This window comes from Nasonia vitripennis, chromosome 5 (genome assembly GCF_009193385.2).
Source record: "Nasonia vitripennis strain AsymCx chromosome 5, Nvit_psr_1.1, whole genome shotgun sequence".
In the NCBI taxonomy this organism is placed as follows: Eukaryota; Metazoa; Arthropoda; class Insecta; order Hymenoptera; family Pteromalidae; genus Nasonia; species Nasonia vitripennis.
The window spans coordinates 11,183,054-11,199,481 of NC_045761.1; the positions used below are offsets into that span (position 1 = coordinate 11,183,054).

At 46.0% G+C, this 16,428-nt stretch overlaps 1 protein-coding gene across 1 annotated transcript in view; it reads left to right on the forward strand.

The window, feature by feature from the left end:
• Positions 1-16,428, forward strand: part of LOC100124195 (alpha-protein kinase 1) — a 27,411-nt gene continuing 10,983 nt past the window's right edge. The window contains exon 1 of the mRNA XM_016982738.3: positions 1-3,384. Within this exon, the coding sequence (XP_016838227.1) occupies positions 3,376-3,384 (9 nt within the window). The 5' untranslated portion in view covers positions 1-3,375. The remainder of the gene's footprint in view (positions 3,385-16,428) is intronic.

The following is a 16,428-nucleotide window of genomic DNA, read 5'->3' on the forward strand; positions in this document are numbered from 1 at the left end:
AGAAACCTGTGGCGGCGGATGGATCAAGCGGAGATTCGCCGTTAATTAGCCGTCCGACGCTTGTATATATCCTCGGTCTGCGCTTCGAGAGGATCGGAACCGATAGATTCGGGTTACCCACTGCTCTGCTGGGAGATGTGCTGATTAGCCGCGATTTACTTACATGTGGCTCGATATTATGGGAAATTTATCGAAGATTATGCATTGCAGAATTAAAAATGAAGATCTTTTGAATTTTCGCAAAAAAAGATCGTAAAAATAATTCTTCTACCTTCGGACGTATTGAGCTATTCTTCAGAATAGCAATCCTTTCGCGTCGCTAAATAAATTAATTTAACGGCAATATCCTCGAGGCGTCATCATTATTTATATGCAGTCCACGTGTAAGTCAATACCCGAGGAATTTCTCAACTCTCCAGAGAGGAACACTTTCTTTTTTTATAAAACATGTTTAGGATACTTTTAAAGCCGTGTGCCTCGTCCGCGGTTTTATGAATGAAATGACTGATTTACGACGCTGTGCCGAGAAGGAGCATCGAGAGATGGCACTATCGTGGCAATTACTTTACTATATATATATATAATAATGATAAAAGAATTGTTAATCGAGGATCGGAAGGTCTGAGAACGCGACGTTTACGGTTTATTAAAGTGTCAATTATATGCGCGAGTGAAAACAATGTGAAGCTGAAGTGCTTTCCGTGTGAACCTTTGGAAGTTATTGTTATTATAAAGTAAAAATATCAAATTATGAAGTAACACACCGCACAGCAGTAGCCAATAATTATACAATCATCAAATTTCGAAGAAAAAAGTATCTTCGTGTTTCTCATTTAATTTAATTAGTAAAAAAAGACGATCATCAAGTACCGCGAGGCTAAGAATCATAATTGCGCAAAATAAGACACCCGCGGTCTATTAGGAAAAGCCACTTGACCTTTGATACCCGGTATGTGCGTCGTACACACACAACTAATGTAATTTATCTGATTCGGGCTCATCATTTCTGTGTAAACAGCGGAGGACGTCGATTTTTTGAGCCGCCTATATTGAAAACGTGACAAACGCATTATGCACTCGTTGCTATCACTCGAAAATCTCCTCCACCTCGAGTGTGCGCGCTGTATAATAGAAAGTGCAAAAATTCTTCATTGATTTATTAATACTGAATCACCGCAGCTCATTACAACCATCCGCGAGCCCTTAACGTACCTCGTAACAATTAACCAGAAATATAAAAAAAAAAAAATCGAGAAAATCGACAATAATTAATCCGGGCGCATCCCAATCACGAAAAGCGTATTAGATTTCCATCGGTTCTCTCTTCACAGCTACGTATAGTAGAAACGTCGCGAGACATGCAATGGAATCTTCTTCGGTTACCTCCACACGTGATGCTCTGCACCGGCGATTATTAGCATAGCGGCGGCTGACGAGATCCGAATCTATTCGAATCCGAGAACGAGCGCGCATAAATCGGTTTCGTGAACGGGAGACGCGCTCGGGCATGAAAAAAGATGAATTTGAAGAAATTACGTTGCACAAGGGAAAGCCGCATGGGGGCCTTTATGCTCTCTCGCGCGACTGTAATCTGGTTTAGATTCGCTAGATCGGTATTATATGGAATAATGGTGTAATGATACGTACGTCGTATCGATGATTCGAATCGTGCGCGGAACGTTTCTAGATGCAGTGATTTCGTCGTTGGTTACGTACGTTATATCTCGACTCGGTTGTAAAAGTCTTCGCGAAACAGAGACATTACTACACGCACGTGAAAAACATTCCGCCTTTGGATTTACAATCGCAATGTTTCATCGTGTGTATAGTATATGCCTGCGGAGTATATCTCGAGGGTAAAATCGCGCAAAAGCGGGCTGTTAAACTCGAAGCTCCGAAAATTGCATCCGCAATCGTGGGAACGAACTCTCTACGCACGCGTGTAACAGCGCCGCGAGATAACAATTATAATGTACACTCGCTGCGGCGATTAAAAAAACACGCGTATACAAATTTGGCTCTACCAATCAGTACTTGTAATGCACGTTATACAGGAACTTGAAAACAATTAGACCTACCTCACAATACACATCCGCGGAAAATGCCAGAAAGCGTCGCTTTCTCCTCGTCTGTTGAAAATCGCAATTACGCATACATCAGCGTAAGTTCCAGCTTCCATCGGAGCAGACCGGTCCACACCCACGACTCTCAGCCCTTCGCGAGAAAAATTTTACGTAAGCCCGCAACTCTATACTTTACATACATCTCAATCTGACATGTTAACGACGAGCCTCTCTCGCGTCGTCCTATATGTATATCATCCCGCCGAATACGGATGTACGCGAGACGATCTCTCGCGCACAATTGCACGTCTGTCGGCTCGTAAGACGTGTCCGCCGGAGAAGACGTTCGCCGTTATATTACACACCGAACGCGCGAGGTTTACTCGATGCTTTTCCATTAAGCGCCGCTTCTATATGTATAGGTAGAACAATGTAACGCGAGCTCGAGTTTCAGCGGAATGCCGTGTATATGCTATTCTTTTCGGTTGCGGCCGAGAAAGAGAGGCGAGCTTTACGAGGCTGTCAATGAGACGCGCGGTAAAGGCTTGTTATTGGCGTTGTTTATTCCCGGATTTATGGATTCCGTTACGCCGCGATTTTTACGACGGCGAAGCGAGATTTTCGATGCATAGGAGCGAAATGTGAGGAAACTCAGCATAGCTGGTGGCGCAAGATTCGATTTTTATTATTTATTTATTATTCGCGTCGCGGCGAGGAAGACGCAAAGTCCTCGTACAAGACGTCACAGGTGTACACGCGTGGGTGTAAGCGATAAAAAGCGAAGAGACGTACGAGGAATGCGTGTACACACGCGGAGAAGATTCGCAAAAACTGCGCAGAAAGAGAAAGTCAACGCGCGGCGCCTTTGATTTTGCCAGCGCGTCGTCGTCTTCGGGTTCGAAGATGCGAAAAGCCCAACATCCTAAACATAACTTTCATCATAGACCGTCCCATAAGCATCACACGACGGCTCAATCGCACATCTATCTCCGGATCGACCTTGCACCCGGCGCATCCATCCCACCCAATCATCGACGCTTCTCTTGTAAAAGAAAAAAATTTCTCTCCCGACTATACGCGGTCCCGTCAAAAGCAGAAGCATCAGAGAAGAAGCGACGCCTCTCGTGAGAAAACGTACACACATAGACACTCTGGGGAAATAGGCCCCACCTCGCAGGATCGTGATCCTCCGGTTTGTGCAGCCGTATATACTGTACAGCCGCGAAGAGAGAGTAAGAGAGGGACACACAGAAACTGAGAGAGCGAAAGGTAAAAGCGAGGAGCAGCCGCCGCGGAAGGCACAGACAGCATCATGCGCTCGGTGAGTACGAGTGTGCCGCCGCGCACATCTTCTCCTCTCTTTTTTTTCTCCTCTGTCTCTCTGCACACCATACCCGACGACGACGACGAAGACGACTTTCTCTCGGCGCACGCTTTGCCGATTTTTTTTTTTTTTTTTAAAGCTCCGAGTAATCGACTCGCGTGTCGGCTTGTTTGGTTCTTTCGTCGTTGTCGTCGTCGTCGTCGTTTTATTGGATGGAAACTGATTGACTAACGCTTTTTTCATTCTTATCTCTTGTACACTAACAAAATCATAGGTTTACAATACGTCCACCCCCATATTGTGCCCAGCGAGTTTGTGTGTGTCAACAAGTGCGCTGTATTCGCGGGATAAGATAACGGACGAAAGCTGCAAAAGTGACAGTGCCGGAGAGACAATGAATAATAGGAATAAAAAGAGCCGTTAGAAAGTTTGCGCTCGGAAACGTGTCAAGTGCACAGGGAAATAATGGACATACCTACCCGTCGGAGAGCCGACGATTTGCGCCTCGTCGGCGCAGACGAGCTAGGAGTAGCACATTTGGAAAAGTGCACCTGTTGCGCGATCAAGTGCGTCGAGAGCGAGATTTTTTGAGTACCTACACGATTATATCGGTACACAGTGCGCGAGCGATCGAAGGGGGTAATAATGATCGTCTCGGGAAAAAAAGAAAGTCCCTGTCTCTCCCGGGAGGAGATTTATGCATTCGAAAGTTCGATTATACGCTTATCGTGTAATTGTACGGAGATTTTCTGACAATGATTTTCGTGTGCGAGTGACCATCGTGTGATAAACCTATCGATTTTTCAAGTCGGTCCTAATTCGCCCGGTTTCATGATTAGAGGCTTATTAGCATAGCACGTACTCAAACAGTCATTCGGAATCGGGCTCGATTTTCTTAAACATTTCTCGCGCGCTGCTAGAGACTCCTCGATTAATTTAATTAGAAAGTAGCTGGAATCTCGATTACCGCGAGGCTACTGTCAACGCGTGAATCAGCATATCGACGGAAAAAAAAACGTAACTACGCGTCGATGCGTCGAAATCTCACGGTGTGTACAGCGTCGTAATTTCCAAGGAGGACAAAAAAACACGTAATTTAATTAAGACACAACGACGTAAAATCGCGATCCGCTTTCCAATGTACATAATAACATCCTCGCAGATATATAAGTAACGTCTTATTTTTTTTTTATACCCGATTAAGTATCATCGCACGCGCACGGGTGGCCCGGATTTCGGCGACTTTCGAAATTGAAAAATCGCTTCGCCACCGCTAAACGGCGATTACACAGCGCGCTCGTTAATTAAAAAAAAAGAAAGAGTGAGAGAGAGAGAGATGAGAAAAAAAGGAATACACTTATCGAAGACGCGACACGTAGGAAAAATCGCCGTAACCCACATATGCGCGTTGATTGATCGATCGATCGGCGAAATTATTTCTTTGTGACTCGCGGCTCTCGTGCTTATTAAGATAATGAAGGCTCGGGCTGGGAAGCCAATTTCTAATGCAATCAATTACGCGCAGACACACACGTATATTCGATTGACTTTTTCGGGCGTCGTCGTCGCTCCTATTGTGGGATTTCATTATACCTCGGCTTTTGTTGCCGCGATCAATTGAGATTTAATCAATTTTCTATGCGCCTTATCGGGGGCTGATTGCATTGGATAACTCTTTTGTTGAGTATCCCTTTGTACGATTGCTTCGTTGCGAAATGCGAGACGCGTAGGTATAATTGCAGGGAATGATCTGGAATACGGCGATACAATCGTTGTATAACTTGTCTCGGCTGCGCGGATCAGCTTTTCTTTCGAGTAGTAACAGACGAGTTGGCGAGACTCTGTCTGGAACCTTTATTCCCCGAGCTCCGATGATTTACGTCACACGACTATACGAATTCCCGTGTATAGCGTCTGTGCACAGCAAACAAACTTCAATTTTATAAAGCTAGAATTACGCCCAGATTACTTCCTCGTAACGGACATACACACGCAGCGATCTCTGAAATCATCTCACAAATCGCCCGTTAAGTGCGTGTATGTGTGTGCTTTCTCCGACTGGGCTAATTATGCGATTAGCGATTATTTTATTGGGATAAGCGTAAACGCAATAGGTAGTCGAAAATCAATTTGCCAATTAGGCGTGTAACCAGCACGGAACTCGGCTGTTTTTATCTCCTCTTTTATTGTGTGAGGTAATCCCGGCCTCTTCGTCGTGCTTCGGTTCCTTCGAGTGTAATTTGATTTCTATCGTGGATTAAACGTACACACACACAGTAGCGATGAAAGCGAGTCGATAATTTCCAATCGTTTTTTTTTTTTGCCAAGTTTCTTACATTGATTCTGCCTATTGTACTTTGTTAATCGACCGGAAATACCATAGACGTATGTCTGCACTAAATCATCTCGTGTATAACAGAAGCAACTGCGATAACGAGTTTTGAAAAAAAGAAAACCGCAAATTCCCATCGCCATAACACACATACTTACGTTTCATCTCCCCTTGTTTACACACGTCGAAAGTGCGAGTATCTTCGCACTTTTTGCTCTCTCACATCGGCGCGCGAGTCTCGGGCATATACCCATCTCTGGTCACTTCTTTTCTCCTCAACACGGCGTCTGCTCTCTCGCGGCTGTCAGGCGCGATGCTTTAACGGCCGACAATAATCGAAGTGAAATCGGAAGTCGCTTCTCTCTCTCTCTCTTACTTACTTACTCCCGCGAAAAAATATCGGCGAGAGGAGGAGCGTCTCTTCCCTCGGGCGACGACGAGACAACTTTCTTCTTTCTGTTTTACGCACATACGCGCGAACGACGAGTTTTTAGCATGTGTGTTTTCGTAGGAAGAGTCGGATGCTTCCGCTATTGTAATACCGGTTTTTTGCGCGGGTAGACGGCTAATTATTTATTTACTCGAGCGAGAGAGAGAAGATAAGGGATTCCGCGAGTGGCGGGAAAAACGGAATGCGCGCGTCGACTATTTATCGAGGAGAAATCCGTTCGACGCAGTAAATCCAGCTCGTAAAGTGTGTGTGTGTGTAATATGCGGCCGGTCGAAAATCTAGCGGATCGTCCTCGTTGGCGCTGTGAAAAGGAAATCCGTCTCTGCTCTCGCGCCCCGAAAAAAAAGAAAACGACTCTCGATTTCGATGTAGGCTAATGAGCTCCGGCTTCGCTCTTCGATTTTCCCCGTAGAAAATTCGGAGATTCTATGCGGCATTTATACGTGACTCGTCTGATTAATTGCGCATAGATCGAGAGTAGTGTGCGTAATTAAAATAGCCGCTTGAGATTAATTACCGATCGAACATCGGATCGGCGCACAATGCGATTTTCCTAACGATCTTTTCCGCTCGAATAATAATCGCATCTCCCGAGCTAATTAGAATTATCTCCGGATAGACTATCCGTGGAATTAACGCACGCAACGAAACTTCTTAACGAGAAACGCGCGGCTGTTATGAAAACACACGCGGAAAAGCAAACCGCGCGCGCGAAAACTAATTAAATCCGCACCGCGTATCATCTCGCTTTGCAAAATCCCTCCTAAAAACTCTCTCGCGCGCGTCTGAGAGCAATGAAGCGAGTGCAGTGTGCCGGAGAAAAACGCCGCAACTCGAGCACTTCGGACTAAATTAAAGCCGCTCCTCGCTCTCGGCTCTCTATACACAGCTCCGCCCGGGAAATTTGCGGTCAACTCTCATTACCCACACACTACACTCCCGCGAGCTTCACGACCGCAGATTCCCACACACAAAGGAAAGCGAACGTAACCCCCCGCGAGATTCAATCATCCAATTCGTTATTCAACGACGACGACGCGCCCCTTATTAGCCTAGTGCGCCGCGGGTTTATGTTTATGCATGTCGAGAGGAAATGTTAGTGCGGAGGGTGGCGATGGGAATTAACACGCGCGATTTTCTCGAGTGAGAGTAGCAGACGATCACGATTCCAATGCGAGTCGAGAGTTTTCACTTTTCTGCTAGAGTACGGCGGGATGCCGACGAGCTGATAAAGCAAGCTTTTTGCTGCAGCTGCCGCTGCTGGGGAGTAAGAGGATCGGTTTTTGCGCCGACCTTTGGGTTTCCAGAGTTGCTCGGTGTAAAACGAGCCCGTTGTCTCGAGAAGCTTTTATAGTGATCGAACAGCCTCTTTCCTCGAGTGGCATTAATTTCGTCTCGTTTTTCCGAAACACCTCCGACTCACTCGCATCATCGTTCCTCCTGAAATTTCTCCGCAAAGCATTTATTTCCCACTCGGCCGTATCGGACAGGCTTTCACGAGGTCTATAGCTCTCGCGCAAGCCCAGAATCGTGTCCCATTAAAAATTCCCCATAACCCGACCGTCACCCCATCAATTTCACCTCTCAGCAGCTCTGCCCCCGAAAACGAATAAATCCAGGTCATATCTATCGGCGAATCTCCGCGGAGAACAGCTGGACCCCAGAGAGAGAGAGAGAGAGAAGCGCCTCGTCGTGACGTAAGGGGCGCGAGAGGGTCTCATTAGCAAACAATACGGAAACCGCGAGCGAGAGAGCGGGAGTGTCGTGAAGCCTCTACCGCGTGTCTCGCGACGATACTACTGTATACTTACACGGCGCTTGCGAAACTCTATACACGTCGTCGGGAATTTTCGTCGTGGGAATACAGTAGTGTGATGGACGGCTTTCTAGTTCAGCCGGACGATTGCTGAGACGTCGCGCGCGACTGCAGGAAAACAAATTGATCGTTACTTTGGGGAATATAACGTATACGCGTGTGATGGATTCGAAAATAACAATGCCAGGTAATCGCTTGACTTGGCGCGGAAACGCCTCGAAGCAATCAAACTCCACTACGCTCTATCGATTAGGCACATCTCGCGAGAGAGAGAGAGAGAGAGAGAGAGAGAGAGAGAGAGAGAGAGAGCCGATATTCAATTACCCTCCGGCCGTCAAATCTCAAGGAAGTATACACATGGCTAGGACGTATGTCTGCGGAAATTGGAGCCGCGCTTCCACAATAGGCTACGCTGCACACACGCTTATCTCCGCGGAAAAAGCGAGCGTATGCGATGATATGAAAAATTACTTGGACGGAACTGAAAAAAAGCGACATTCTTATCAGCGGCGACTTTCCACAACGAAAATACCTCTACACAGAAGGATTCTTTCAGCCTCGCGCTGCATCGCGCGCATCTGGCATCAGTTGGTGAAAGTTGCTTAGCTTATATGCTCCCCCAGGTGCCCTGCCCTCTCACGACGCCCACACATATACCTATGGTGTATACCCGCATATCTGTTTTTCCCCGGTACAGCTGCATTACTCCGGGCTTTTCGTTCTTTGTCGGTGTGTGTGTGTGCGTCCCGCTGCGTCGATTAGTACACCGTATCGCAGGATTTGGATGATTAACGGGCTTGTATTATATCGATTAACGGTGATTTTCTTTCATCTCCTGTTGTTGTTGTTGTTGTTGTTGTCGTTTGGAACGCGTGTTGCAGCCGTGAATCGGGGAAAAATCGAGTCGAATCATCGATTACGGATATAGATATAGCTTCGCGTTACAACATACGGGCCGCTATATTCGATTCGACGAAACCGTGTCTCTCTCGAAATTTCCAGTGTTTATAATTTCTATGTACAGAGGCCCGCGGGGAGAGACAATGGCGCGGCGGTGAACTTCACACGTACGGATTGTGCACACGAAGATCGTGCGCGGCACTTATGGAAAATTGCCCGAGATAAGAGGACAAGACAACGATACGTGCTGCTACTCTTTGTTGTGGCTACACACACTCTCGTGGGATATTCGTGTAATTGAAATCATCCTCGGCTCAATTATACACCACGCGTACAACGCGAGAATGGGCAATTAGACGTCAGTGTGATTAGAAATTTTGTACTTATATTTTTGACTTGGAGCGACGGCACGATGGATATGGTTATTCAATATCGTGTGTTAACGCCTTTCAGTGCTTGCATAGCGGATCATTAATAACCCAGCCGAAATCGATCGGTTCAATTAGTTCCGCGCATGCACAGAGTTGTTTATAACGTTTCTATCGGTCGAGCGAAAAACGCTGCTTGTCATCGCTCTAAACATTTTCCTCCATCAATCTCGCGTGTCTTCCGTGTGGATACAGAGGAGCCTCGCGATTACCCGACCTCCTCTTGATGTACAGTCCGGGTGAACTCGAAAACCCGTATAGGTATAGCTATACGCAGGGAATCGGGTATTTATTTACAATCTGGTGCGAAATTCATAGCGACAGATAAGACGGGAGAGAGACTCACTTTCGGAGAAGCCGCTCGTGGTGAAAGTTCAGGTGCAGCTAGCGCATACGTGTATATAGGATGGATGTCGATCGCGATCGATTGACAAAAATTCGCGGCGCCCATATAATACCCAAGCATCGCAGTAGCGTGTGTATAGTATATACTAAACTCGGCGGTTCAAGAAATTAAAATCGGCCTGCGTATAACACATAATGTTATCCGTTGCGACGATCGGCATGAAAAACTGGGATTACTCAGAACCGGCGCGATTTATATGATTTCTCCCTCTACTTAACGACGATGCCTCTCGGCGCCAACATCTCGCGCGTTCATTCTCTCTTCCTAATTGGACTCGGCGCATGACTTCTGTCCCGATTACATACCCCCGCGCGCATACACTATCATTTGAATAAAGACGCGCGTATGCGTCTGTGCAGCTGCAGTATTATATACCTATACACATGTGCGATCCTTTTCGTGCCGGCGGTGAAAGCGGAGGCAGAGGCGCATCGATTGTTTCTTTCTTTCCTCGCAAAGTTCTACGGTGTGTTCCTCGTGCCGAATCGCCGTTAAAGCCTCTATCATTTCTGCGCCCTGGTGTATTAATCGCGGGCCGCTCGCATGTGATTTATCGGCCGTCGAAGATCGCAATTAGATGCGCGCAGTCGTAGAAACTTATTATTGCCGCGCGAGAGAAGAGTTTTCGTATCATCTCTTTCGGGATATTAAGATGATATTATATATTTATTGATGGCGGTGAATTTATATTACGAGGAAGCGAAGAGGAAAGTTTCGCCGCACGCGCGCGAGTGTTATCGAATTTTGAAATTTATATGGAATATCGCTTGCCGAGGCCTATGGAATTGTTTCTGGAGATCTCGGCGAAGGATTCAATTTTCGAGTGTGTATGGATGTGGAATTGAGATGCATCGAATTCGAAGTCGTGAGGAGTATAAAATCGAAATGAATATATCGGTTACGAGTGTATTGTCCGGGTATGTTTGTTACGAGAGCTTTTTGATGTTTACAAAGCTTCGACAATCTGAAAATCTCTCATGATAATTAATCGTGCGGATATATCCATCACTACCGTATGCTACGTACGAACGATTATTCAGCTGTAATTGAAGCAGAGGATCATTATATATCACTTTCCAATTCATGCATATACAGTATATGGAGTCTTCTGTACCGCCCAGAACCTCGACGTCCGCAAGTCGATTAATACTTTTCTCCGGACAATTCAAATGGGTTAATCAATTAACTATCATAGACTAGAAGCAGAACTCGACGAGTTTATACAGAGCTCCTTTTTTTCATCGCATTCCGTTCATTCAAACTGGAACGTGAATCCGTAAGTGTGTAGTGAAAGTATTATAATGATGCATAATGATACACGTCGGGATGTTCCGCGCTTCATCGGCGGTGTATGAATGAAATTTGAATAGGCCTCTTTTTCGGGCTTATCGTTTAAATTCTGGCATTTTAATGCAGCAATTAAGCATGTCGGATAGAAGGTGAAGAAAACACGTAGAAACGTTATAAAGCGCGAATCTTAATGGTCGTTTTTAGGAATAGAAAAAATGTGCCACGCGCGCACGCGAGCGTTATGATTAAAAAGTATTCAGAGAAATGTGATTTAATTGACATTTATAAGGCCGCGCGTGCGCGTTAAAATGGAAATTTTAATTTTAAAGACTATTTATTATACTTTCACATTCGACGAGAAGAAGACCGAGGAATAAATGTTAATAAATTGTGGGAATCTTATCATCGACCTGGAAAAAAGCCCGTGATTTATGTCCGCCGTATAATGATCTAGCCGTAAAATCGCGCGAAATGTCTCCGATTCAACTGATGGACTTCACATGAAGCCGAAAATCGAAACCGATAGAACCGATCGTGTCACCGATTTATGATTTCGATAAATATCCCACTACGCTCAACAATCGTGTCGCACCTCCCAATATCTCAAATTTTATAAGCCCATAACGACTATACACATACCGATTTATTTTTCTGTCACGACAATGAATAATGGAATCCGGCGGCACAGCTTTCGAGCGAAGAAATCATCTTCTCTCTCTTCGGCCGCAAACGTTCGATTTCTATACGCTAATTAATGCGCGCACGCGAGATCCGCGTCTCTTCAGCCGAAGAAGAAGAAGAGACTCGCGGGCGGAAGTGCGACTGCTTATAATTTAAAATCAGGACGTACACACGCGGAGTAGGCTGCTGAATAATTGATATATTTGATCGGGGTGCGTTTCAGCACTGATTTATGCGCTTTCGATTCATAAGTCCTCCGGCAAAGGAGAGATGAAGACGTTCCATAAATTCGTTGCCTACTTTTTTTCCATATAGATATAACACACACGCCGCAATGCTATATCGTACGGGCGAATCTTCCTTGCTTAAACTCCGAGCATAACTCGATTACGTAAATAGCGGGCTTTTTGTTTTTTACGTCGCGCGGTAGTAAAAGAGAACAAAGCGCAGATGAAAAAGTCGCGTAATGGTAATTACGTGGCACACACACACACACACGCACACACCCATCGCTCTCGTGTCTTAGAGATCATATCTCGGCGTAAGCGCGTCCTAATGGAATTTTAATACGCGTCGCTTTCGTGCGGGTTTCACCAATTTCAGAAAAAAAGAGTATATTCAATTAGACGCCGATAGAATCTCTATCTATGACGGCAATTACCGTCGATTTATAACTTTTTAAACTCCGTCCTTGTACGCGTTCGCACGGCTTTGCAGTATAATATTACACGCGAAAACCGAAAAAATCCCCGAGAAATCGGCAACAATCGGAGCCTGACTACTTCTCACTCTGTTAAGCCGCTCACATAATATACTCCTCGCGATCAATTAACACAGCTCGTTTTCACCTGCATACGTGCATTATTGTCTCTCCCGCGCATCTCCGTGTATAATTAGCGTGATTAATGGCGATTTTTCGCGCGCGCAGTGGGATCGATTACACCTCGCCTGGGAAAGGCATTAGTATCGGTAACGAAATCGTTAACCCCCGGGCGGTGCGTGCTGCTACGAGACACGCACGCTTCGTTATATACGTTTATATAGAGATGGAAAGTGAAAATGGCTTTTAATCTTCTGGGCATCTGTTTCGCACGTGATATTATTATACATTGTGCCGATCTATGCTTAATATTATTGTACGTGTATACTTTCTCGCGCGGATCACGGAGACGAGCGAGTTTTCCAAGTTGCGAATTCTGATGGTGTATGTGAATCGGTTCTGTATGCCTTTCTCGGGTATAGAAAATCACCTGATTACACGTCTGGCTACTACCGATTTTGCATGTGTCGATGTATGTACAAGCTCGAGGCGATGAAATTCGGACGCTCGAGATAAAGCTTCGGCCTAATAACACACCTTGCGATCGATGTTACCGTATAACAATAATAACGATAATAAGAAAGCTCCTCCCAGCAGCGATAATTATCCCGAGAACATAAGCGCGCGCAGTTATAAACGTCGCGGAATTTCATGCCCGGAGACGGGCACACACTGGAATTACACGCTTGTAAAGAGCGTTTTCATTAAGCCGAGCCGTTTCCGCGGCGTGATTTATATGGAAGAAGCGGCTTCCAACTCGATATTTTCAATTTGCTTAATTGAGCGCCTGTGGCGTTAACCGAGATGGATGACGAAAAATTCTCACACTTTGCGAGTGTTCTTCTTCTTTGTCGTAGTAAGTTTATACGCGTTTAAGCCTCTGTACTCGGGTGTCATTATCGGAATACAGTATACACGTGCGCGTGATATACAGTAGGATCGTTATTATATAAAAGTGTGTTGTGGCGCGGGCAATTTGAAAAAGATTACGATCCCCGCCGCGAAGAAGCTATTAGGAGGAACGTCTTATTAAATGTGCATTTAACCTTTTTACGAGGCCGATTATGAGCGCTACATACGTCTGTAAATGCAGGTCTAGAGCGAGAGACAAGATAAGAGCCAAAAGGAACCGTTTTGAAAAATTTATCCATACGGCATCTGTACACAAACCGGTGAATTAATCACAGGCGACGAAACACAATTACGCGACGATTCTATAAACATTTATAAATATACGCGAACGTTATTTCCCTACGCGGAATGTATAGAGCCTCGGCCGTAAATTCATTTTACATAAGTGCGACGTTAAATATGAAAAAGCGCCGCCATTACGTATAGATTATACGTATATGGGCATGGCGTCTTTTTTCGGGCGAAAATCCAACGGCTCGTCGCGTTGTGCCTCGAAAAAAGACAAGCAGACGTTTCGAAACGCCTCGCGAAATTCATCGCGCAGAGTTCATTGATCACACGCGTATAGCGATGCTCGGAAAGAGAAACCGACGAAAAATAAATAAACCAGCGTTATACTCTTCCTGAAAGTGAAACCATAGTCATGTACTCACGCGCGACACCTGCGAGTATACAAAAGGTGTGTCTCGCAATGCTTTTCTCTCGTAAAATCTCGAGACTCCCACTCGATCCTCATATACGTACAGAGAGACCTATATATAAGTCTTTCTTTACACGGGCTCTCGAGCTTCTGCTATATATGCGGGTGTACGATAAGGACGGGTTATTAAACGTGCGATCGGCGACTTTCGACTCGGGGAATTCTCTTTGTCCCTCGCCTCGCTTGACGTTATTATTACCGCTGTGTCCCAGCATATACGTATCTGCCTGAATTTCGCCCATTGTCCCGTATTCGCCCGTCAAACACAAATCATCTCCGCGACGGAGAGCGAAAAAGATCGCGTATCTTTGATCTCTACCGCGACGTCCTTTTTCATACCTAGATAGCAATCGTGTGCCCGGCGAAATTTGTCGCGCGCAAGCGTGCTCGTATACGCCGATGCGTATCGCGGACTTATTTATCACTGCGAGATACTCGACCTCCTTGTGCCGATGTGTTGCGTATGCGCATCGGGTGTCTAATCACGGCGAGATGACGATTGAAACGTCTGCTGCGATTCGACGAATAATAAGTACTGCGTCGGCTTGTCCGTCTTATCTCTTTATGCTCGGTATGAAAGATCAGCTCGTTTAATGTGGGCTTTTGCATCGTCAGTACCCTGCAGGCGGCTGCTTATCGCTCGCGCTTGAGTAATGGGCTGTTTAACGGTTCGTGTTGGAGGAAATTAAAGATTTAATCGTTAAGCGCGTATGTGGGTGCAAAAATTGCGCGTCGAGATCTCGATGGAAAAATCCGGTGAAGCGTGGCCAACACAGTAGAAACATTCAGTCACAATATTCATGAACGCTTGGTTACAGAAATACCTTTTCTCCTCGGCGTCCATTAATCCGGCGTTACATCGGCAAAAAGTAAACAGATTATCCAGCGCTGCGTGAGAAAAGTCATAGGCCGATCGCTTAATCTCGCCCGCACAAGGCTCCTATCCGCATACCACAGCGGCATCGAGTACACTCGTGCGTACTCGTCTCATCCATCTAAATAAACACACGCCGCGCTTATGTATAGCCCCGAGCTCGTGGGTGTGGAATCACTAGCTGTATTTTTAGAAAGTCATTGCTCTTTATGATTAATGCGCGCCCGTGAAATGTAGCGTTTATATTATACGTATTACGCTTCCGGTCAGCGCAGGTATTGTTCAGCCCTTTCACGAGGTATGTACCGTTTTTTTTTGGGAGGTCGGTTGGGGCAGTGGAAAGTGCCGCGTCGCCAAATTTCCAGCCACACCTCTTCGCGCGTTTATAACGAGTGATGACACGTCGTCGACTCTCAACCCCCTCGGGGTATGGCAAACGAATTCCGAATTAACACGAGGAAGCCTCCGGGCACGTCGTCGAGATTTTCTCACAGCCTCGGCTCTCGACTATATTATAACGTGTATACGAGTATTATCGAAGGCAAATTGAAAAGAGCAGCCGACAATGAGCCGATCGTCGTCACCGATCATGATACCGATCGCGCGTTCGTCAATCATCCTAACACTGTGCGTATTATATGTATCGTTCGAATTCGGAGGCTTGTATTATATACCCGTGGCCTCGATCGACGAGTTCACGCCTATCGAGAGAAACGGCCAAGTTATGCGCTGACTAACTGTGTAATTTCGCGGAGAGGAGGATCGAAAGCGCATCTCCGAGATAAGAAAATTGATGCCCGCCGAGCGCGCCCGAAGATTTCAATTACTCTTCGCAAATTGCAGGGGACAGGTGCAGCAGGCTCCGCGGTTTTTCGTCATTGAAATCGACCGAGAGGGCCCGAATCTTCGGCGAAAAACAAATAATTTATCGCCGAGACATAAATCACGCATCGTCCTAAAAAAAAAAGAGAAACATCAGCCAAAGTCAGCGAGCCGCGCATAAAGGAGCGTATAGGTACTCGGTCACAGATCCTCGGCGGCGATAAACGACTTCACCGCTCATCTCTCTCCCGCGTTTTAGAAAGTCCTAGCCCCGGGCGTGTCTCCCACTTGAGCTCTTCCGTGAAAAGGAGGCTCATCCCGGCGCGTCTCTTTGCGAAGAGGCGCTGACTTTTCGCGACGGCGACCGAATTTTTTTCGAGAAATAGACGCGAGACGATCATTGAGTATTGCCATTATCGATTTTTATCGATGGCGTCGAACTTTTGTTCTACTATAAACGGCCGATGATTAATGGAGCCGGTTTCGATTTACGAATCGAAGAGTTGAGTTTGCACTTTTTATTTCTGTAGTCGGGACGTTTCAGTAGTTTCGATAAAATTAGGCGTTATATGCCTAGTTAGATACGATCGCGCGGCGTTTCACACAGGT